This window comes from Amblyomma maculatum, chromosome 4 (genome assembly GCF_055883805.1).
Source record: "Amblyomma maculatum isolate TAMU_Amacu chromosome 4, ASM5588380v1, whole genome shotgun sequence".
Taxonomy (NCBI): Eukaryota; Metazoa; Arthropoda; class Arachnida; order Ixodida; family Ixodidae; genus Amblyomma; species Amblyomma maculatum.
In genome coordinates, this window is record NC_139347.1 from 168,618,653 (window position 1) to 168,641,650 (window position 22,998).

A 22,998-nucleotide genomic window follows, 5' to 3' on the forward strand; every position below is an offset into this window, starting at 1 on the left:
AGAGCTGCAACATGCGAAGGACCAGGCTACAAGAACACATAGCCCACTTAGCCCACCCCCTTCTAATGGGCTTAATCATTGCCCCAAACCTAAGGTAGAAAATGAAACTTCATTAGATGCCCTTGTGTGTGGGCCACATTCACATTGCAGATACGCAGGCTGGCCTTCGATCACAATGTTTCAGTCTTGCGTGATTTTTCTGTTCACTGTGCCTTAAGAAGTGCAGATTTTAGATTCGAATTGACAGAAATTGAATACTCACGTTCGAATTGTAAAGCCTGAAACCTGAAAACACATTCATCACTCAAACATATACACTTTTGCTCTGTCTTTTGCTGTTGTCTCAAACTAATAATGAAGCAAAGAAAAGCTCTCGTAGAGGCAGCAAAGATTTTGTTCTGGTCCCTATTTGTATTGGTCCCTATTTGTATTAACATGACAATACACTGACCTCTACGAGCTCTGCAGACATTCGTCCCATTCATAGCTCAGACAGAGAGTTTCCATATTAATAAGGCACAAATACACTTAAAAAGCTCAGTCCCCAGAAAAACGCCCACAATTGGAGCCCATATTAATCGGGGTTGTATTAAAGAGGCATGATATATCTTAGAGGTCTGTATCCCGAGAAGAGAGTATGTCAAAGCTGCAATAATTATACATTGCTTTCTACGAAAGCACATCTGCCAAATTTCAGAATTTTGTTTAAATATTTTATGGACAACAAGATATAGTCACGCAAACTAAAGAAACAAGAGACAAACAAATTTCTATGGCAGTTAAATATTATGACTTTATTACAGTGTGGCGATGACTGCCTTATGAGGTACACCGAATGTCTGGTACTAAACCTTTGCTTTACAAGATGAGGTCAATGTACATTCTTCTAGACAAGGCGACAGATCCCAGTGGGGTGATGGGTTGCAGCATCCGTGGTTCTTATATGTCAGTAAGGAAACCAGCACAGTCTGCCTGAATGTTGAAATCTACCCCAGAAGGCACGGAGCACAATCTGTGTCGGCAGCAATGTCTTGATGGAGTACGGCATGACCTGTGATGCAAACCACGAGATGTTAGTCAGTCAGCTGAATTTCCTTCCTCTTGTAACAAGCCGAACAAGTTGTGGGCATCATTTTTGTTTACCTTATCACCACTTGAAAGAGAAAGACCTTATCATACTTCCTCACAAGGAAGCAAAACCAAGACAATGTTGTTGGGGCCATGCATGAAGAATTGCAGTTAGAACCATGGCATCAAGTTCATTTAGTAGAGAACTGGCGGAGAGCAAATATAAGTCTGCATTGACCAGCTGCCAGGAGGTTATCGGAAGAAAGTAAGAGCAACTGACAACCCAAGCAAAAAGTTTCTCTGGCAGCTTCATTCAAATGAACCTCCAAGCTAGAAGAGGTCTCCCTAAACACAAGCAACTGTGTCTCTCCTCTTCTTTCCTCACCATGTCAACCATGTCCTGACTCTTTTCTCCTGGGAACCTTCTTACCGAGCGAAACCCTAAATGGCGCCGCTCATGCAGATGCCTACTTTACACAGGGATGGCAACAGGACCTGTGTGATTGTGAAAATGCTCGGCTATTGCTTCCAGTTTTTTCACATCACAAACTACAGGAATCTCTTTCGAACGGCTGCAGGATGAGGTGTTCTTTAGAGTTCCGAGAGCAGTGACTTCACAACCGCTGCCGCTTCATGTCTTCTTCTGGTTGACCATGCGGCGCCTGTTTGCTAACTTGAGTGCCAGCAGTTTGAATGGCTGTGTGGCACGTAGCGCCTGCAGCTGGTTTATTCGCTCATGCACACACATGCATAGGTAGTTATGCTACCTGTGCTTGGGGACATGTCATCACCACTGATGGTGTGAAACTTAAGAACGAACAACAAAAGAGCTCACACTCTAAAATATGTTGCATCAGGTTGATGCTGTAGTAGGTACAGCACCTTAAAGAGGCCTTTGTGCATGGTTCAGCACACCAAGTCACTCTGAGAAGACTCCTTTGTCTGAACGTCTACAGAACAGAGGCAATGCTAGAACCTAGTTTCTTAGGATAGGTGCGGACATAAGGGTGTGTAAAAGCAATGTGCGCATAGCTGCAGTTTCAACTCTACTGAAAACTAGAATGAAATGCTTTCCTACGAGGCCCAGACCCACTGCTGGCATAAAAGGTATCAGTACTTGCATGTGTAGGCATGAGGAGAAAATCTATACATAGTTTCATTATTGTCAGTGACCACTTGCACCTAGACTCGGTTTGTGCCTACTTAGCTTCAGGGAAAATAAGAGTGGGTGGATGACACCTTGACAGTGTACTTCTATGTGACTATGCAAGTGATGGAGCTGCCAGACATTGTACAGCGGAGACCACTTACAATGTAACCGCTTGTAGTGCGGGACCGATAATAATGTGGTTTTTGCCGGCCACTGGTCTGCCCCTCATAGGACTCAATGTAAACAACCACTTATTATGTGGTAGCGTAAAGTGAAATAACAGTCATAGTGCGGTTTTCAAATCCCCTCGGTGACAACGCGGCACCACGCTTATTGCGAGAGACCAGCGCACATTCCGCACGTGTACACCGCTCGTTTACTCCCTTTCAGTTTCTATACGTTGTTCCAGTTTTGCACAAGACTGCAAAATGGCTGCTCTTTTCCCACTATCGTTCTTTTGCTTTTCTCCTCTCTGTGCATCTGGGTGGTACCACACTTTCTTGTCATGCCATCACTCGCACGTCGCACTTTTCACAAAAGAGCGACCTGCAACAGCAGGACCGCATTTCTCGCGATGCGGCAAACCGTGAAACTTCGATGCGCCGCTGGCTAGCTCTATGTGACATGCGCTGACCAAAACATTTACGCGAGACAGTATTTCTACTTGACATACTGGTCCCGCCGCAGCAAAACGGAGGTATGATGTCGTGGGCTGCCACAACAGTGCACTAAACACTAAATGAGGATTCCTCTGTCAGCCTATCAGGATTGCTTGCCAACCAAAAGACTCCTCGAATTCTTTGCGTGGATGAAAGCAGCCAAATGATGCTTTAGCATACAGCGTGTAGCGTGACGATGGAGGCCAGTGCGATCGCCTTCCCGGATGTGGGTATGCGCTGACAACAAACGCATATCCAGTTCCAAGGCGGCGGTTGCGCTGTACTGCTGGTTGTGTTTCGTTCACTGATTAATAAGGTGTTTTGAAAAGGAAGCTACCTGTGTGGCGAATGTTCTGGCCTAAAAAAAGATTATGTTTTGGCTATAGTGCGGATTTCTGAGGCCCCTGTGACCTAAATTATATGTGGTCTACGCTGTATTAAGAATAAGTACAATCTATTCGAATTTTAAAAAAAGGTTTTTTCAATACCTAGAGCTTATTCTGTGCAACTTGACAGAATGCATGCAATAACGTTGGAGGACCCAGTCAAGAATTAAGCAATGCTTCACAACTTCAGAGAAAATGCCGAAAGTGGAATGCTGACAGCTGTTTCATCAGAGAACCTCATATGTCTGCGTGAGAGACCTGGGTCGCTCTATATCCAGCTTGGCAGGTGGAAGGTTCAATTCAATCCACTAAATTTGGCAATTTGACAGCATATGAAAGAGCTTGAATGAGAACAGTGGGTCTCTTTTTACACTAAGTGGAGCAGCCCTGTCCATCATTACTCAATAAGAAGAGGGCTAACCCACCTGAATTAATTATACTGCGCTCGCTCACCTATTGCAGTAACAAATAACGACAGTGGTGAAATGAGCCACCCAAAAACTCATGCAGCCAGTACAAGCTGAGCATACCTTTCAATGTCTGGCCCTGGTTGGCTGGTACCAGCTACATTCCTTAGGCAGCTACGAGAAGACGCTTGAAATGCGGCGTCACACACAGCTGGCAGGTCATGATTGCCGACGTAGAACGAGTTGACAGCTGTTCTATCACCATAAGCCTGCAGCAGCCAAAAGTTGCAGTGTTTAAGAAGCCCAGTAGCTGTGAAACAAAGCTGAATTAGTACCTGTAAGGGTGGTGGATACTTTTGAGGATGGTTTCCAACACGCTGACCTCAGGTTTGTGTCCCTCTTGTGCTTGTAAATGCTGGTGTCTGTGTTGCTGTAACAAGTGCGGCACAGACAGATGTCAAGGTTGACACGAGAAGCGAGAATTAATACTCACCTTTCAGTTGCCTTTCCGTCTGGGTGCCAACCCCAGGTGTTATGGGGCAACCGCAAACAGCACAGGTGCGCAGCGCTGCATCGATATCCGTTTGTTTAGAGATGCCTGACCGATGCTTCCTGCCAGCACTGGGACACTGCTTGACCTGCAAGCAGAAGAAGAAGACCAGCAATGCATGCTAGCCTTCATTGATAGAACAAGCCAGGTACTACTGCTCTACGATTGCACGACCAATAAGTGCTGTGTGACAACTGCTGCCTTCCTCCTTTAATTCTGTGACATGGGCAAGTATCTACACTGGAATAGCAGCAAATTCCTAACTTTGTAGCACAGTGGCAAGACTTTTTTAAGGTTGGGGACGCAAATTTGTTACAGTGCTCCCGCAGAAAGAAATTACCATGATATTGTCCCATAGCAGCTGAGGCGCGAAAAACACTGCAAACACTTCCAAGCAGACTACACTAGGGATACTGCTCATCATTAGGCAAGTATGAAGTATACCACATGATAAGCGACTACCAATAGAATGATATACTTCTCTCCTTCTGCACGATCAGCTGACCATTCATCCGCAAATGCTGTGCTTCTGTGGTCGGCTTGACTCTCCACTCCTCTTTCTATGAAAAAAAGACAGCTAGGTACAGTGCTTTACTTTAGTTTCCCTTCACTTGATGAGACACGCTTTGGCAGCAATCTGCACGTTCACCATCATCTATGTACATCTGCTTTGTAGACACTGTTGCTGCTCTTCGCCCATTTCAATAACCACACCGCAGTGTTCAGATGCAACCCCAACTCCTGTCACATTCGCATTTCATTGCAGCATGCCTGTATGTTCACACTTGCACATGAGCTCTATAGTGTCGTTTGCCAAGCTTCCCACTGGCTTTCATTTTTCGCGTGGTGCTTTTGACAGGTATCATTCACTAGGTACTATCAGAAGCTAGAGCAGCACTGATCCCAATGCAAAACATAGCGCCGCATATGCTTCCACTCAATATCTTTCCTTCTCCGCTCATCATGCAAAACTGCATTTTTTGACTCGCGAAACTGCACTGGATACAAATGCCATGTATTAAATCCAGGCGAAAAAAAAACCTTGACTCCAACTGGGCTTTCCGATTATAAATTTATAATTGTATCTTTGGAACCAGCCGGACGCTCCCAACAGGAGTTGGTGTGGTTTGTGGTGTTTAACTTTCAAAGCACATCGAGTTTCAAGGGATGCTGTAGTGGAGGACTCCAGACGATTCCAACCACCTGTGACTCTTTAATGTGCCCTCCAGGTATGACATTGTACACAGGCACCTTGCAAAACCAGTTGTCATGAACAGCACCGAACCAGTTTTCCAGCTCAATAGCAAAGCCCCCACCAAATATATGCAAAAATGCTGGCAAAACAAGGATGACTTCCAACCATCTGGAAGATTGTGTGAAGGAGTAGAAGCAGGCTTGAGCATTTTGGAGCAGCTTCGCAGCAATGAGATGAGAATTTTGAAGGATATTTATAAGGTCAAAAACATTTAACTTACAATCCCTGACATACAAAAATATCCAGCTTTGATGACTACGCATGCACCTCTGGTAAGGCAAGACAAACAGCCAAAATATGTACAGATGATTAAATCAGCACAGCTGACCGAGCGACAACTTGCGACAGATTAGCAGTAAAGTGAATGCTAGTTTCCACACTTCCTGAGTGAAGTTCAAGTTTGACTAAAAGCTTTAGGCTATTTCTACTTGACAGATACAAACGCGAAGTTTACCATTTTGATGTACTCATGCACTACTAGTTTGGAGTTCACGTCAACAAGCAACACATTTCCACTCTCTGCACATGTTTTTTGATCCTACGCCTGTGCTTATTAATTCCTGGGCACTGGTCACTCGTGCTTCAGGGAGAACAGCCAGCACTGCTATAACATTCTTTACTTCACAGCCTTCTGTCAGTGGTTCGTTATGCCTTCGCTTGAGCATTGCTGGGGCTTCCGTAATTTCAACATGTTGGCAATAAGCAATCTTTGGCTTTCCGACATTCTTGAGAACATTTCTAATAAATAGCACTTTCGTGGTGTCACCACTTCAACATTCATTCGCATGTTTGTCGGCACCAACAAAAATAAAAGACGCAGCACGAAAGTCAATTAAAATCCTTGTTCCTTGCAACTTGATGCTGCAGGGCAAGTTCACTTTGTCAGCAGACATATCGTTATTTTGTGAATGAGTAGCCCTTCAGTTACCCCCATTTCCCTGCTGTACTCCTAAGTGCTTCTGAAGTTTGGTACGAAGCGTCACACTTTAACCTAGATGGTCTCCCTTCTAAAAAAAAAAAAAAAAAACACATTTATAATTCTCCTATGACTTAAAAAAGAAAGAGTCTTTTCTGTTTTCTTTACATCTATAGGAGAATCACGGGGTCACAGTGGGCAAGCAATATCTGGAGAAGCGGTGGCAGCAGCTGTGGTTAGTCATGTGGTAATGAGTCTCCTCTTCAAGGTCACTCGGCGCACGCATGGTGAAATTCGCTCGACTATGAAGCTTTCGATTCAAAAGGTGAAAGACAAATTTTCTGTGCTGTTATTTGTTCCACTATTGAAGTCCACCTGGTCCACATAAGTTTCCTTTTGGTACTATAAAACAATTTAGTATCAGTGCTAGCGTGTGACATTTTGTAGAGCTGCACGGAATTCGGCCTCTGTTATGTCAGCGTCGAGTGGACTGTTCTCATCCTCGTAAGGGTAGTCCTTGTACTGGGGGTGCGGGCTAGAGCTGATGTAGCGCTATTCTAGTTGGGCGAGAACAGTGTCGTCGTCACGCTGTTCCTTGCGCAAGAGCGTACGTATCAGCTTGCTCGTCTCGGATTTGGATTGTTTGGGGTCTAGCAAAGCGCGGAGCAGCGACCACGTACGAGCCATGCTGAGTGTGCCTTGGAGATGGTCGCAGAAGCGGTACCAGTTGTTATTTGTCAGCTCGGCAGCATAGTTCTCTGCTTCGGCAGATTCGGGCTATTCTTAGCTTCAGCTTCCTGTAGTGTTTTTGCCGTTTCCACCTCTTGACGAGCCCTCTGCGAGCCTCCCACAGGTGGAGCAGGTGGTTGTCTACGTCAGGTGCAGTTGTAGTGGCTGAGACCATAGTAGTGGCTCGTCGTAGGTCTTTTTGTATTTCTTGCACCCATTCCGGAAGGCGCAGAGGTGAGGGCGGATTGGGTGTTCCTTTTACCCCGTTACGCCCTCTCTCCGTCGTGGTACGCTTTGTCTGCCGATACCGACGGAAGGAGTCCCAGTTGGAGTCCCAGTTGGTTAATCTTACCTTGCGACCAACCCTGCGGGTCCTGGCTGTTTTAATATCGGCGGTTATTATGTAATGATCGCTACCCAACGCCTCTCCTAAGTTCGACCAAGTGCTCGGGATATTTTCTCTGGCCAGTGTAAGGTCGGGGCACGCGTCCCTGTTCACACTGTTTCCCATGAGGGTGGGTTAGTAGAGTGAGTTGATCTCTGGCGATAGTCAGGGTAAGTTTACGACCTTTCAGGGTCTCCGATTCGTAGCCCCACATTGGATGGGCCGCTTTGAAGTCTCCCACAAGTATAACTTGATTCTTCTTGCTAGCTAATTTTAGGGTCGTTTCTATTATTTCGTCGAATGCATCCAGTTTCCCTCCTTTAAGTGGACTGTACAGGACGAACAGGGATGCCTTGTTGTGTTTGGTGGGAACCACCTCGGAGCAGAACGTGCGCAATGTGCATTTTCTCGATAGTGTGTTGTATGGCGGTGAGGTGCTTGGATACCAAGGTAGCTACTTTGGGTGGTGTCGTGTCTGCTTCGTCGCCGTACATTCTTGTCGGCTTATTGGCGTGTACTGTGAAGCCTGTGAGGGTGGGTTCGCAGTTTACCTCTTGCGTTGCTATTATATCTGGAGGGGAAAGGGAGGAGGAAGGGTTGGATAAACTGTCAAGGTACTGTATGAGGAGTCTCTTCCTTGCGTCGGTATCGATAGCCGAATGGGTGGATGGCCTACATGTATTTTTGTTTGAGTTTTTCATTCAGGGCTGCTGATGATGCTGATGCTGACGCTGATGTGGCCATTCCCCTTTCTATCGGGGGATCACAAAGTTCTGGATCAGGCCAGGAGAGAAATTTAACAGTCTTCTCTGTTGCGCCACCAGTCCTCGAGGCGGCGCTTTGTCGTCTCCACTGCCCTCATGATTACCCTAGTCTCTTCGGGTAGTGACGTCGATTGTAGACCGAGTGCTGTCAAAAGCGCCTCCGTTGGTGTTGTCGCTGTTGTAGTGGGGGCGGGCTATCCACGTTTTTGTTGTCAATGATTATGAGGCTGAGGCATCAGATAAGGCGTGAATGATGTCTGTGGTAAAGTTACTGCGGTGTCGGCGGTGCCAGTGTCGGCTGGCGTCGATAGGGCTGGGACAGCGACGATCAGTGAGGTGGAAGGCGGTTGTGCATGTCGGTGCAGGCGTTGTGCTTCACTGTTGTCGAGCTCGTCGTGCGTGTCTACCGGGATATTTACCTCAGGCGGACACTGTGCCAGAGAGAGAGGGTAGGGGGTTATTGATCTGTCGTGAGCAGCTGGCGCAACAACACCATCTGTTGCTGTTGCTGCATTCGTTGGTCAATATGTTGGAGCAGTCGTTCGAATGTATCTTCCCTTTCCCTCCTGACCTCCTCATGGAGGTTCTCTACCATCGTTTTTGTTTCGCCATGAAGAGTAACGGTCATGGCCTCAGTCAACCGGTCTATCATTGCTTGAATCTTTTCAATACAGAGGTCTGGGGAGGGAGGAGGAAGTGGCACTGTCTTTTACCCTTTAGTGGAGTGAGGGGTTGTGATGAGAAGGTGTGAGAATTTTTCATGGCATTTGTTTGTGGCTTGCACGATTTGTCTGTGGCGGTTGAAATTGGAGGGGTGGCTTTGGGGAGAGGGAGAGGGGAGAATTGCTCTGTGGAGCTCACCTTTAGATGGCTTCGGTTTTCATGGCTCTGGTTTTTGGACGGGAGCTGCCGTGTCTGGTTTTCCCAGCGGGACCCTCAACCGGTGCTAGGTTGTTGGGGTGGTGGCGCAGTAGAGTCCGTCTCCGGGCCCACTTTTCCTGTAGTGGTCCACGGTTGCCTTTTTCCAGGTGCAAGCCTCCAGTCATCGTTGCCACCACAGCTGCTACGTTGTGGGCATTGCTGCGCGATTGGTACCAATTTACATGGTTTGAACGTTGTGCTGGCGGTCCGTTCGGGGCTCTCCCTTGTAGTTGGGATTTTTTTTGCTGTTGATGTTCGATCACCAACTTCTCGTCGAAAAGCTTCCACTGCCGGCTTGGTCAGCGGAGGTCCGTGGCCAGGTGTTCTCCGCCGTAACTGATGCAGCTGGTATGGCACTGGTGCGCTTCATCGGGGTCGTCTGCGCCACATTTGGCATATCTTGTTTTGTCCGGGTTGGGACACACGTCTGCCCTATGGCCCATGCCGAGGCATACACTGCACACTGCAAGCCAGCATCGATACCCGACGGCGCCGTATTTGACGTAATAAGGAAGGTGGAATCCTTCGAAGGTAATCAGGGCGGTGGTTAATTTGCCCAGCATTCTGGCGTGTATAAACTTCATGTTTTTCACTCGCAGTTTCGCCATGAGATTGTCTATGCAGGTTCCTTCTTCCACGCCCATGATTACCTCTTTGCATGAGGCTTCCGGGGTTGCCAGGTACGCGACGACTTCATACTGCTTGTTACCGAGGTCTAACGAGCTGATGCCGTGTAGTATGTGAGTAAGCTCTTCACACGGGGTACTGACGACCGCCAGGTTTTGTTCTGGTCGTACTTGAATTATAAGTTCACGCCGGATTTCTGCCGGAAGCTGTGTTGCAGCACTGATTGCTAGGACGATTTGATGAGTTGTCCAATTTCCTAGGTTTATCACAATCTTGAGGTCGTCGATTGAGAGGGGTGGTGGCATTTGTTGTTTTTGTCGGCAATGCTGTGGCTGTTCAATTTTTTTCATTTCACTAATGGCTTGGGACTCTTGCTGTCGCCGCAGCAGTAGTCTCTCTGCACGCCGTTGGTGCTCAGTTTTGGCAGTGAACCAGTCATTGCAAACGCGTCCAGTGCCTTTGTCATTTGCGTCAGATACTCCGTTGCTATCCCCGGTGTCCATGGCAGCAGAGTGCTGATCCGGGTCACCCATATGTTGTCGAAGCCGCGCGGCTGACATTCTGGGTGGTGTAGGTGTTGCTGCCTTAATTCCTGGCCACACCCGGGCTGAAAGGTTTATCCCTACCTTGGCCACCAGGACGCGAATACAGGGTGTCGGTGCGACGTCACTGCTGCTCCACGCAGAGGAGTCCATGGGACGCGGACTCGGAGCCGGCGTTGCCTACTGGGCGGAGGAAACAGCCACGGAGGACCGAGGTTAGCCAGACGTAGGGCAGCGGGGATCGCACGTGAAACACCGGAGCTGTCGACAAACACGTCTGCTTTCGGTGCCTGCTCGGACAGAACTCACCCGTCAGCAGAATTCTTGCTTTGCACGGCTTCTTGAGCTATATCCAAGCCTCCATGTTGTGAGTGGAAGCTGCAGAGTAGGGTGTAATGAGAGGCAAATTGTGGTGAAACACAGGTGCACGGTATTTATTCCAAACTGCCATATGAGGCTGTGGTGACTGGGCCTTGGTACAAAAAAAAATTCCGGATGATGTTTCGCAATGGCTGTTCTGTTGCCCCTGCCAAGAAGGAAACACCTCTCGGGTTGACATAGCTCTGATTACATCTCAAAAAACTGTCGCAAATCTATGACAAACTGATCGGCTGGCCCTGCTCCTATTCGTCGACCAATAAGAGCAAAAGCTAATTGACAGGTTTGTGACAGTTTCTTTGATGTGATCGGAGAGCAATTTGGCCCCTGGTAGTTCCAGTATGTGCCGCCAATTTGAGGTTCTCAAATCTGTACCCTTAAAGAATTTTTTTCTTTAAAGTACGAGTAATCGATTATAGGAAAAAAGTAACTAAGTTAAAGGAATGTTAATGGTTGAAAAAATTAACACATCTACAATATTACAGGAAAATTAATTACTTGTAACAAGTTAGGTGTACAACCCTGGTCAAAGGCAAGCATACATGACACAAACAGTACAAGTCATTTGAAGTACTCAGCTTTTATCAAGCATACTGCTACTAGCAGCTCAAAAACAGGAGCACTGATTAGACCAAAACTTGAGGTTAGCAGATTGTCTGTCACTTGCTGAATTTAGGTAACTAAGCCATGACAAAGCTACTCAAAATATTTGCAGCTTAGCTCAACCAACCAGTTTGGGTGTGGTCAGGCCTGGTTAGACATGCATTGTTAAGCCACAGTTAGGCATTGTTTAGCATTGTTTTTTGCTCCCTATTTGGCTTAATGTCTACGAGGAACACAGATCGGTAATCTCAGCACTGGCCAGAGTGTAGGTAAAGAATAAATTTTGAAGGTTCTCGTGGACGAGGCAGTGTCTGACAGACGGACCACATGGTTCATTGTGCGTTCCGCAGCGCGAGAACTCACTTCCAGCGGCTCGCCAGTCACCGCCGTGGCTGCTTCCAAGGCTCGTCGCTGTCTTCTTTCGACATCTTTTGCTCGCCGTTGCGGCAGGCAAAGCTCCCGCTTTTCATCGATTTCAGCTGCCAATCTAGCGCGTTTACGCTCCCTGTCAATTGCTAAATCCCTCGCACGGTTGGCAATGTCAACCGTATGATTAGACTCTGCCAGGCTATGACTCTGCCCGAAATCTGCGAGTGCTCACTCTCGAGGACGTCGGACCCGGTTGACTTGCTTCGTCCATAGTAGGCAGCGCACAGACGCAGCCTCACTTTTATTAAGAGAGCGAAGACAGCACGACGGTGTCTACCGTGCTCGTGTTTAAACCATTGGTTTGTTTTTTTTTCCTTCTGGTTATATCCCAGTCAACTGTGTTGCTGACGCTCGGAGTTGTCATTGGCGGAATCTTCGACATTCTAGACGCTTAATGTTGCTGTTGTTGAACAAATAACTTATGGCACATACCCACAGAGGGGGATCGGCCAAGAATTGGATAGCAAAGAAAATTTTTGAAGTATACTTGCATAAAAAAAAAAAGTGATTTGAGGGGTAGAGGAAAGGAAACAAAACGGGAAATAAGTGAAATATAAAATGAAAAGTGGTAAAACACACGGGAGACTGACACTGCAATTGTAGAACAAGTGATGTTTAAATATTTAACAAGGCAAACCATTTGATTCCAGTAAAAAATTTTGCATAGCGGTGAAAACAGACCTGTGACTGTGCCCAAGGATGGTGGCACCAAATAATGATAAGGTCGGGCTGCTTAAACTGAGGCCAAGCTGTTGCAATGGCCTTTCCATCACCTTTCTTCTCAACGTAGTGAAGCGGCGGCAAAACAATAAAAAGTGATCTAATGATTCCTGTTCACTGCAAAATGCGCAGACTGGAGAAAGTGCCAAACCAGACCTGTAAAGATAGAAATTTAAAGGTGGGATACGGCATCGCAGCCTTGTTAGAGAAATCTCAAGTTGCCGTGAATGACATATTTTCTATTCCAAGAGTAATTTTGATGTAGGTAGTCATCAGATCTTGAAAGATGTCCATTTTTCATATTTAATAGAATGTTTCTCCGAAACCTCGCTGCGGTGATGTACGCTGTCGCTGGAAGGATGGATAATATGTGGCCATTGAGGGAGTCTTTTGCCAAACTATCAGCATATTCATTTAATTAAAGTCACATTGCTGTGGCCTGATACTCATACCATATGTACAATTTTCAAATGTCTAGGGATCAGGGAGAGAAAGGTTTTTACTAATGCGGAATCCGCCGACGGAGAGAGGGATGAACACAAGGATAGAGAGTCGGAAATTACAGCCACTTTAGAAAAAGAGGAGTCTAATTTCCGTAAAGCGAGTACCACCGCCAGAAAATCCACTTCAAAAATTTGGGTGAAGTCCGGAAGCCGGACAGAAAAAGACCAGTCTAAATGCGGACAATATATACCCATACCCGCCTTTTCATTACATTGAGATGCGTCAGTAGCTACTACTAAACTAGCAGAAAGGCTTCTTAAATGATCTTCTAATAATCCGTTTAGAATAACGGATGATGTCTTTAGCATTATTCGGGAATATGTCATCAAAGACAATTTCAACAGATGAACCGATGGTTTGTATGGGTAGAATACTGCCTCTCAATACAGTTTTTTTCCTCCTCCTAACGAATAAGCACGCTTACGATCAAGGAACACCGCTTTTCACACTGCACAGTTTCCTAATTTACAAGTACTGTGGACAGCCGGCAAAAACAATGACCACGGCCACAGGAAGAGGTCAGACAGAGCAACGCCTTCTAAAGCGACGAGCTAATACACAAACGCGACAAGCGAGAGCCCACAAACCACAACAGACCCGACATGACTGCTGCCGAGTTTCCTTGTTTATTGCAACGGAACATGGGTCAGCACGCACGCATTCTTTCAATGGAATAATCTAGGCGGAGGCTTAGATACAATGTTCTAGATGACTTCTGAAAACACTGTAGACCAACTTTTATTTTTTTTATTTTTTTATATTACAGGGTAAGCGGAGGAAAGCTGGCGGCGCTGCATTTCAGCCAACGAAAGCCCCAACGTGACCGCCAAGCTTTGCTCGCATATCGACCGCAGAGTGGCTTTTTCATCCCAAATACTATTTTTTTCTCCGTATGTGCACTTATAAAGCGAACCAACAGCAACTGACACCAAGGAAAGCATAAGGGTATTAATGTGTTGGAAATTGATCAAAGTACAAAAAAAAAAAAATCCCTGCCGCAGCTCGATCAGCTCCATTCTTGCCGAGCCGCTACTACCACTAATACCACTACTACCGCTACGCCACGCCTACCTTTCTAGCAGCAACCTTCGCTTCCAGTCGCGCAGCCCGTTGTTCTGGAGTTTCCACCGCACGTTTCTTTCTTTTCAATTCGGCATCCCTTAAACGACGGCGTTCCGTGTGTTGAGGCGCTTCCTGAGCACGCTTGACACGTTTCCGCACTCTTTGCGATTCCAGGTGCTTCTGCCGCTTAGCTGCAACATCCGAATCTGTCGACTCACGCTCGCGCTGTCTTCGTAAACGTTGTTGTTCAGCGCGTCGAGCCCGACGGATCTGCGCCGCAGTAGCAGTCTGCCCAGCCTCATCCATAGCGACGCCACGCGTATTACGTGTGGCGTAGCCACATCCTCAAATCTGATCACACCATCTGCAGTCGTTCTTATCGTAAACGAATGGAAATAGGCAGAACGTTTTGCATCCCTCTGTGGAATCCACTGGCATGTGCGGAAAGGTCCGCATGACACGCGACTGCTCAGGCTCAGTCCGCATCTACGCACTTGTTGAACACCGCCCGGAGAGACGGCTGCGACGCCTGCAACCGCGACACGATCACTCTCTCATTGGCTTCAGCTGTACACGTGCAGCCAGCGCAACTCCTCATTGGTTAAACAGCGTGACGCACGCGTCGACACCTTCTGTTTCGCGCTTCATGTGCACGGGGGGTAAAAAAGAGCGCGCGCGGCATCGGACAGACGTTGGCAAAACCTAGTGACTGTCGCTAGTAGTGTTGAGCGCTAAAAATTCGCAGCGGCTTAACGTCGTTACACTCGACTATGCGAAAGCGCGGTTCACAATTAGTTGGTGCACTTATGTTGCAAATATATATAGAAACGAGACAAAATGATGAGGCAAAGATTTTTAAGGCGTCGCAGACCATATCAGGCATTTAAAGAGGGGCCTGGCAGTAGCGTAGCAGTCATAGCCAACTGGTTTTCGGAATTGCCCTTGTGTCAGTTAGCATTTTGACCACTGTTTTCTTTAATATGTGCCACCTGCTTTGCTCACTTTCGATTACCATCAGCCTGCAGCCGAACTTGATTCTCGTCAGGAGTCTCGGCCACTTGCCTGGCCTTGCGCTTAATTCACATCTGTTCAAGTCGCTGTCGTTTGGCTACATCTCTGGGATTGGTACTCTCAAATGCTGAATTCTAATTCGTTCTAGTTCAGCATGTCGACATGCTTGACGCAACTCTTCAGCAGATAAGCCAGAAGGCCCTGCCTTGCTCTCAATCCTAGCATGTCTGGCATAGTGTAGCAATCACGGCGCCTCATATACAATTAGAATTACTATTCCACATTGAATGACTTTGCTGTTGGCGATCCGGCAAAGACTAAAACTGTAGGCAAGATCAAATGGCGGGGTGCGATTCATTCTACTTAGGCATTAATTTTGGTTTAATTTGGCTAAGATCAATTTTTGGAAGACGCATACACAGCCTTGCGTGTGAGTGTCCTTCCATGTGTGGTGTTTATTTAAAACAATATGCCACTGGTAAGATCCAAGTCAGCCCTGGTATGTACACCAACACATTGTTTCAGTTATCGGCGCACTTGGGAATCCTAGTTTGGTTGGTTTGACTTGCAAGTATAACGTCCCAATGTGACTCAGGCTATGAGAGACACGGTACTGGAGGTGCTCTGGGAATGTCGACCACCTGGAGCTAATTAATGTGCACTGACATCGCGCAGTATACGGTCCCCTCACATTTTTTCGCCTCCATCAAAAAGCGGCCGCCGCAGCTGGGATTCAATCCCGTGTCCTTGGGTTCGGAAGTCAAGCACTGTAACCATGGCTTCGGAATGCCTCTTCAAAATTTGTCATGCGGGAAGCAGGGAAAAGAAAGGTTTCAGTTCAATCTGGCAGGGAAGCCAAAGTACCCACCAAAACAATGGTTAAACCCTTGCAGTGTATCGTATCTTTGTCTGCAGTCGTAAGCCAGGCACACAAACACTTCCATGTGTACACTTGTGAGCCTTTGGTGAAAAACACGTGACTGCATATAACAGATGCATGGTTAGCCAGTGCCAGAAAAGTGATGAGCTAGCTCCCAAAGCACACTTTACAGCTGTCGTGTGTGGGGTCGGTGTAGAGGTCACGGCCTGTAAACGCCATGTGCCATAATGAGCTCAAGAAAGCTGGTGTGCACACAAACATGTCTCCAGGGCTAAATTATCCAGGGTTCAAGTAAACCAGGCCCTCAGCTCTCAGGGGCCCCCATGAACTAAAAAATAAATACATAAATAAAGAAGAGGGGATTTCGAGGTTTAGTCCTAAAAATAGTGAAATCATCTTCTTCCTGATTTCCAGTGATTAAAATAAGAGCTTATGTATTGTAATGTCGAATACTTCAAAGCTGTTCGTTGCATCGTACACTTAATTCCAAAGCCAACTTCATATTTCCCCAGACAAAACCCAAAACTTTTTATTTGTGCAAATACATTGGGAAAAGATCCAAATGGTCTTAGCTGGTTCTAACTGGTTTCAGCTGCCTACCAGTTGAAAGTCGATAGGTTCCAGTTAGTGGTCAAGTGGAATCAACGGGTTCTAGCTGGCTTTCAGTTGGAAGTCAGCTTGTTCCAGTTGATAAATCGACTGACCTCTGTTATTACTGCTGTTGGGGACAGTTGTGTGTTTTATGCTTTCTATAGATCTAAATATATAATGGGATCTAAAGAATCGCAAAACTAGCTGATTACTATTGATTCAGTGGAAATGTGTTTCCATCTGCAAGATGTAAGCAGGAGCACAGAGATATAGCATCTGCCACATGTGCATGAAGGATATGGTTCAAATCCTGGTGTCTTCTCCACTGGATTAAAAAAAAAAAAAAATCCAAGTGTTGATGGAACTGCACTAACCAGGTCAGTGGTGCAGCCTGACATCGATGACCAGAGCCTCAAAACGCACTCCGTCACGAGAACTGGACTTGGCCACTTCGATGCAGTAAACGGCCACTGCCTCCTATATGAATACACTAAATACCCTTTGCCCTCAGTCCCTAGCAGGTAACGAGCAACTCACCACGGAGGTCAGTCAGACCTATGATGAACTGGAGGGTGCTAAGAATCTCTTGGCTCCGTGCAGAGACCCACTGGAAGCTGAACCTTGCAATGTTTAACGCTACAACCTTATTAGTGAGGCAAGTGCAGGAGTGCTGTTCAAAGAACAGCTATTAAATGGAGTATCATAGAGCTTAATGGGGTTTAGGAGGTCAAATAAAGCGTATAGTGCATATGAGAACTAGATGCAGGATTGTTGGTCAGTAACCATACAGCTGGTAGCATACAGGAGTTTTATATCATTACGATATAAAATGTCTAAATTGAAGGTAATAAAGGCCTACACACCTGTATCTAATCACGATAACCAGGTAGTCGAGAGCTTTTATGAAAACAGAATAGGCAATGGTAAAATAAAACACAATATACTGTACTGACTATGTGACTTCATTGCCAATGTAGGTAAGAAGCAGACTGGAGACAAGATAATAGGTGACTAAGATATAGACTCAAGAAACAACAGGGGGAATTATTAGTACATCCACCCAAATCTTTAACTGGCACGCATGACAGCCGCATTTTCTGTGATCCTGAGCGTTAAAAAGGAGTTAATCTGCGAAATGCTCAAGTATAAGCAAGAGGTGACAAAGCCCGTGCTCAATCTTGACCCCCCTGCAACTTTTATCTGCCCTAAGCCGTAGGAGCACAGAAAAGGTGGCCATAGCACATGCCATTTAAAGATCTGTGCGGCTGTACATTCACCGAATGCAATAATTCACAGATCACGAATATCTTTTTTACCAAGCAGAAGAACCGGAAGTTGATTTGCAAGCGTCTGAATGCGGAGACTAAAAATGAAGTAGATTTAATACTGTGTGCCAATCGTGGCATCATGCAGGGCTGGGATGTCGTCGCAAAATTGCAACATAGTGACCATGGGGTGGTAAGGTTCGACATTAGCCTAGACTTGAGAAAATTAATGAAATTAGCAAGGAAGAAGCCCATCACTCAATTATCGTTAAGAGGGAGTGTAGAGGAATTCAGAATCTTGCTGGAGAACCAATATTTGGATTTAACCCAAGACGTCGATGGAGTAGAAGCAACAATAATTTCCGGCATATCATTATGAAGTGAGCAGAACAAGCAAATGGTAGGATAGTTACACAGAATACTGGTAAACTATTACGAAGACTAAGATCTAATAAGTAACATCAATGAATGAATGCCCAACAGACAGGACAGAACTGGCACAGCTATCAAAGTTAATAAGTGTAATGCAACTGAGACAAGGAAGTATAATACGGAAAAAATCGAGCATGTTTTCAAGAACTGTGGTAGTCTGACAGCAGTCACAGGAAATTAGGCAAAAATCACATGTATGCCCTAAGAAACAAGGTGAACAATGTCATTGCTATTATAAATCAGGCAGTCAATGTAGCCGAAGAGTCAATTTAATGACTAATCTATGCAGTAGGCAAAGTAATCAGTATGTTATTGAGAGTGCCAGTAGTGCAGAACAATCAGACATTCTGCCAGTAACAAAGAATGAAGTAAAGAAAGCCTTAGAAGCAATGAAAAGGTTGAAAACAGCGAGGGAGGATCAAGTAACTACAGATCTGTTGAACGATGGTGGAGACATCACGCTGAAAAAATCTATTGCGTATAGAGAGTGACAAATTTTTCCAGCGTGATGTCTCCACCATCAACATATTAAAAAGAGTCCAGAAGTTTCAAGAGAGCAAGAAAAAATTACCACACAAAGGGCAGGAAATTATGAAACTGAAGGCTATTGCCCCAAAACATATAGTTTCATAAGTTCACGGCTTATTAAAGCAAACGCCTCATCAGGCAAGCTATTCAATACTAGAGGCACATACAGCCATACACGTTCTCTGCATTTGGTCCGCATGCAAGGCAAGGTAAATTGTTCCCTTGGCCAAAGTTCTCTTGCTGGTGTATACTCATTGCAAAATTCTCTATTCCAAACATAATTTAGTACAACCGTTAATTTGTATAGGTGGTCAAAATCAGTAAAGCACAGGGGTGTGAACAAATTCGTATCCAAAGGCAGACACATACCGTAACAAACAGATTTCCACAAAATTTTCAAATCACTGTTAATTTCATCATGCCAGATACTTGAACAGTGGTATCATGCAAGATACTCGAACATAACATAGCCTTGCTGAATAGCCCACATGACGAATTACAAAGGATGATTAATAACAAACAGGAAAAGCAGATAAGGAGGCCAATAGATTATCATCCAGAAAATGAAAGTGCTGGAAGTGGAAAATGAATACATCTATTTAGGGTAGACAGTGGCTCGAGATCCGGACCATGAGAGTGAAATAACTAGAAAGATAAGACATGGGCAGAGCACATTTGGTAGCTTACCAGTATCCCTCAAGAAGAAAGTATATAACCTGTATCTCACTAGTAGTCACCTACAAGACAGAAATGTGGAAGTTGATGTAAAGATGAGGACACTGCAGAGAGGAATGGAAAAGAAAATGGCAGATGGCCAAGCAGTGTGGTTCAGGGAACAAAGATGCGTAAATGACATTCTAGTTGAAATCAAGATGAAGACATAGGCATGGGCAGAGGATGTAGCGCAAAGAGAGGATAACCGATGGTTAATAAGTATAACTCACTGGATTCCAACAGAAGGAAAACTAGCGGGGGCAGCAGAAAGTCAGGTGGGCAGGTGAGATCAGGAAATGTCTAGAGAACAGGTGGCAGCAGCTAGCACAGGTACAGGTTATTTGGAGGGATGTGGGAGATGCCTTTTCTTTGCAGTGAGTAATCTGGCTGACAATGATGAAGAGCAACAAATTAGTCAAGAACCTTTTTTCATGTTACACCGATCCATACAAACTTTGCCAATGTGATCAGTTCAACGGGAACAACAGAGTAGTTCAAAAATTAGTTTGCTATAGGGTACAGAATGGTGGAAAAGTATAAGAATTAAAGTGAAGTTTGAAATTTTACATTAAAGAACTCCAGGTAGTCAAAATTTCTGGAGCTCTCCACTATGGCGCCTCTTATAGCCTGAGTCGCTTTGGAACACCAAAACCAACCAACCGTTTTAGTCTCTGCATTTGATTATTAGCTACTTCGAACACCAAACACACATGCCCTATTGCCAAATCTTCGTAACAGCCATGTTGTCACCACTTTTGACAATGACTGCTACAGACAGTGTTCTCTGGTGGCAAATACATGCTGATATCGAGTCTTCAGCTGGAGTGAAGATTGCTGGAAAACGTATCAACAACCTTAGATATGCGGATGATACCACTTTAATGGCAGAAAGTGAAGTGGAACTCAAGAGACTTCTGATGCGCGTACAAGAAGAGAGTGAGAAGTTTGGGCTTAAACTGAACATTAAAAATACAAAGATCATGGCGTCTTGCCCTATCAAGTCCTGGAGCATCAATGGACAAGAAGTGGAAGCTGTGACAGATTTTCTCTTCTTGGGCTCCAAGATTACCTCGGAAGGAGACTGCAGCCATGAAATTAAGAGACGCTTGCTTCTGGGAAAGAGAGAAATGGTTAGCCTTGACCGCCTAGTAAAGAGCAGAGACAATAGTCTGCCAACCAAGATCCGTATAACTCGTGCTATGGTCTTTCCAGTTGTGATGTATGGATGCGAGAGTTGGACTATGAAAAAGGCTGACCGCCGAAGAATTGACGCGTTTGAATTGTGGTGCTGGCGAAGACTCTTGAGAGTTCCTTGGACTGCCAGAAGATCAAATCAGTCGATATTGTCGACCATAAACCCTGACTGCTCATTGGAGGGTCAAATTCTAAAGTTAAAGCTCAGCTACTTTGGTCATCTGATGAGAAGAGAGGAGTCGCTGGAGAAAGATTTGATGTTGGGAAAGGTTGAGGGTCGCCGGAGAAGGGGTAGGCAGCGAACGCGATGGTTAGATGGCATCCTCGAGGCACTGCAGATGAAGCTATGCGATGTTAGGAAGATAGTGAGAGACCGGAAAGTGTGGCGTGACATAGTCCATAGGGTCACGAAGAGTCGGACACGACTGAACTGAACTGATAGATATGAAAAGGGTCTTTCATTGCATGCATACACAGCCCGTGTCTATGAGACCAGAAACCATGTAAACTTGCCATTCATGGATAACCTTATGGGAAATGAACAGAAAGCCTCCTGGAACACACTCAGGTCTTTTACTCCACATGAAGACATTCTTTAAAAAGGGACGTCACACTGACTTCTGATGTTCACTGACAAACATACTTCTGCACTGCGGTATGAACATGCTCATAACTTTTGCTTAAGTATGCTTTTATAAAGTATGCACTCTCTCAGAACAGGTTCGCTGTACACTGTCTCTTGCTTGCAAAAGCTATCAACTTTATTACTGATGAAAAGTGCTGCTACGTCGTTTGCTTCGGCTGATTTTATTAACGCTTTCTTCATAACCTTGCAAGCACTATTACGCTTCGTCGTGCTTGGCATGCAGTTTTTACAGCGCTCTTTCTCGACAAGCGGCTTTAATTTTTAGTTTGTGCTCGGTTTTCTTTGCGTAGTCAATCAAGCGCGCGAGATAAACCTAGGATCCCAAGCCTCATCAACCAGCAGAACGCTTTCAATGTAGGTAGGCATGCATCCTCTATCGAAGCGGTGTTTTAAATGTTCACCTCTGTGCCTACGGCGAGAGCAAGTTCATGGTCGCAATCGGAAAGGCTCACCTTTGGGCTTTCTTTAGAGCTGTCGCACTCGCCTGGAGCCCTTTGAGCCGTGTCAGCGGCAGCGCGGCCAACTCGAAGTCTCTTCCTTCCCTGCTCACGTTTCTGTCGCATGTGAAGCGGGTAGTTCGGAAACACAGTGGGGACCGCTGACGGCAGCAGGATCTTCAGTTTTGTGTGTTTCTTGTAGTCCTCGTCTGTGAAGTGCAGTGAGCATACAAGTGACCTATCCTTCGGCTCCCACTCGGTTCCTTTCCCACCCGGGCCCTCCCGGGAAATGTTTTTCAGCCACGCTGCTCGACGTTCTGCATCGCATGGGAACTCATGGTAACGGATTGTCGCATCTTTTTTGGAGTTGGTGGTGCATAGTGGCACGCAACAGTTCCGTGGCATGGCATGCGCTAAGCGAGCTGCTGACACTGGCACCGAAGCGGCACTGGAAGTAGATCCAGGCGTCCAGGCAGAGCAGTCAATAAAATGGAATCACTAACCCGACGCACTTCTTTCGCGGTTTCTGACTGTTGAGCGTCCGTACGAACGGCGCTTCGGATGAACGAATGTACTAGGCTGGGCTATTACGGTTGCTCCGTCGGCCTGCGTTTTTTTCAAGACGATAAATGTCCCTCACTCACTCACACACTAGAGCACCGGAAAAAGTCGCTTAAACGTATTGCTGACAGGACTTTTCAACACGCCTTTGCTTTCGCGCACTGCGCTAACTGCGAGCATTTGTTGTTGATGATGATAATGATACGGATTCCTTTCAGATACAAACATGATACAAACACATTCATGGCAAAGACTGAAATGTTTGGATTATTTTGGGTAAAAGGAAGAGCTCTCAGGATTGAATATAATGATATGATTACATAGTAGTGAATAGCCTTGCCGCTTGTCTGGCTTTTCCCAAATGAAAGGCAGGAAAAGAGCATGGAAAGGAGATAGCCTTGTATACATGGACTCGACCATTACTCGACCCGATTGGTGTCTACACGAACTCGCTTTCTAGCGAGTAAGTATCGCAGCGGCGCGTAGCGTCGAGATTTGTAGTTATTGTGCAAGTTTCTTACTGAGCGAGGGCGATCTCCAAATAAACCGCCGAGAGGATACGAAAAAGTGATCCGCAATACTCACAGATGTTTGTAACAGATTACGTACCCAAATCGGCATAAACGTTTAGTCGCGGTATTCGACAGCGCAGGAGATTCATGGACATCTTGCATTGCCTTAATT

General features: G+C 45.9%; 1 protein-coding gene across 6 annotated transcripts; it reads right to left on the minus strand.

The window, feature by feature from the left end:
* Window positions 1-828: 828 nt before the first annotated feature.
* LOC146193461 (THAP domain-containing protein 2-like) lies at window positions 829-22,497 on the minus strand. Of its 6 annotated transcripts, XM_084602768.1 has the most exons (7): window positions 14,065-14,598; window positions 10,669-10,737; window positions 9,131-10,542; window positions 4,164-4,308; window positions 4,006-4,100; window positions 3,794-3,939; window positions 829-1,051 (listed from the first exon to the last, which is right to left on the minus strand). In XM_084602768.1, the coding sequence occupies exon 3, from the start codon at window positions 10,510-10,512 to the stop codon at window positions 9,490-9,492; it is 1,023 nt and encodes a 340-aa protein (XP_084458894.1). In that variant the 5' UTR covers window positions 10,513-10,542; window positions 10,669-10,737; window positions 14,065-14,598; the 3' UTR covers window positions 829-1,051; window positions 3,794-3,939; window positions 4,006-4,100; window positions 4,164-4,308; window positions 9,131-9,489. The 6 variants fall into 6 exon arrangements, 3 of the variants coding, with proteins under 3 accessions (XP_084458894.1, XP_084458895.1, XP_084458896.1); XR_014706840.1 differs by lacking the exon at window positions 9,131-10,542 and having other exon boundaries at window positions 14,065-14,593; XR_014706842.1 differs by lacking the exons at window positions 9,131-10,542; window positions 10,669-10,737; window positions 14,065-14,598 and adding an exon at window positions 12,451-13,499.
* Between the last annotated feature and the right edge of the window lie 501 nt (window positions 22,498-22,998).

Coding starts and splice junctions, on each gene's coding strand:
- LOC146193461 (XM_084602768.1), bottom strand. CDS start 10,512: ATGGACTCCTCTGCGTGGAGCAGCAGTGACGTCGCACCGACACCCTGT.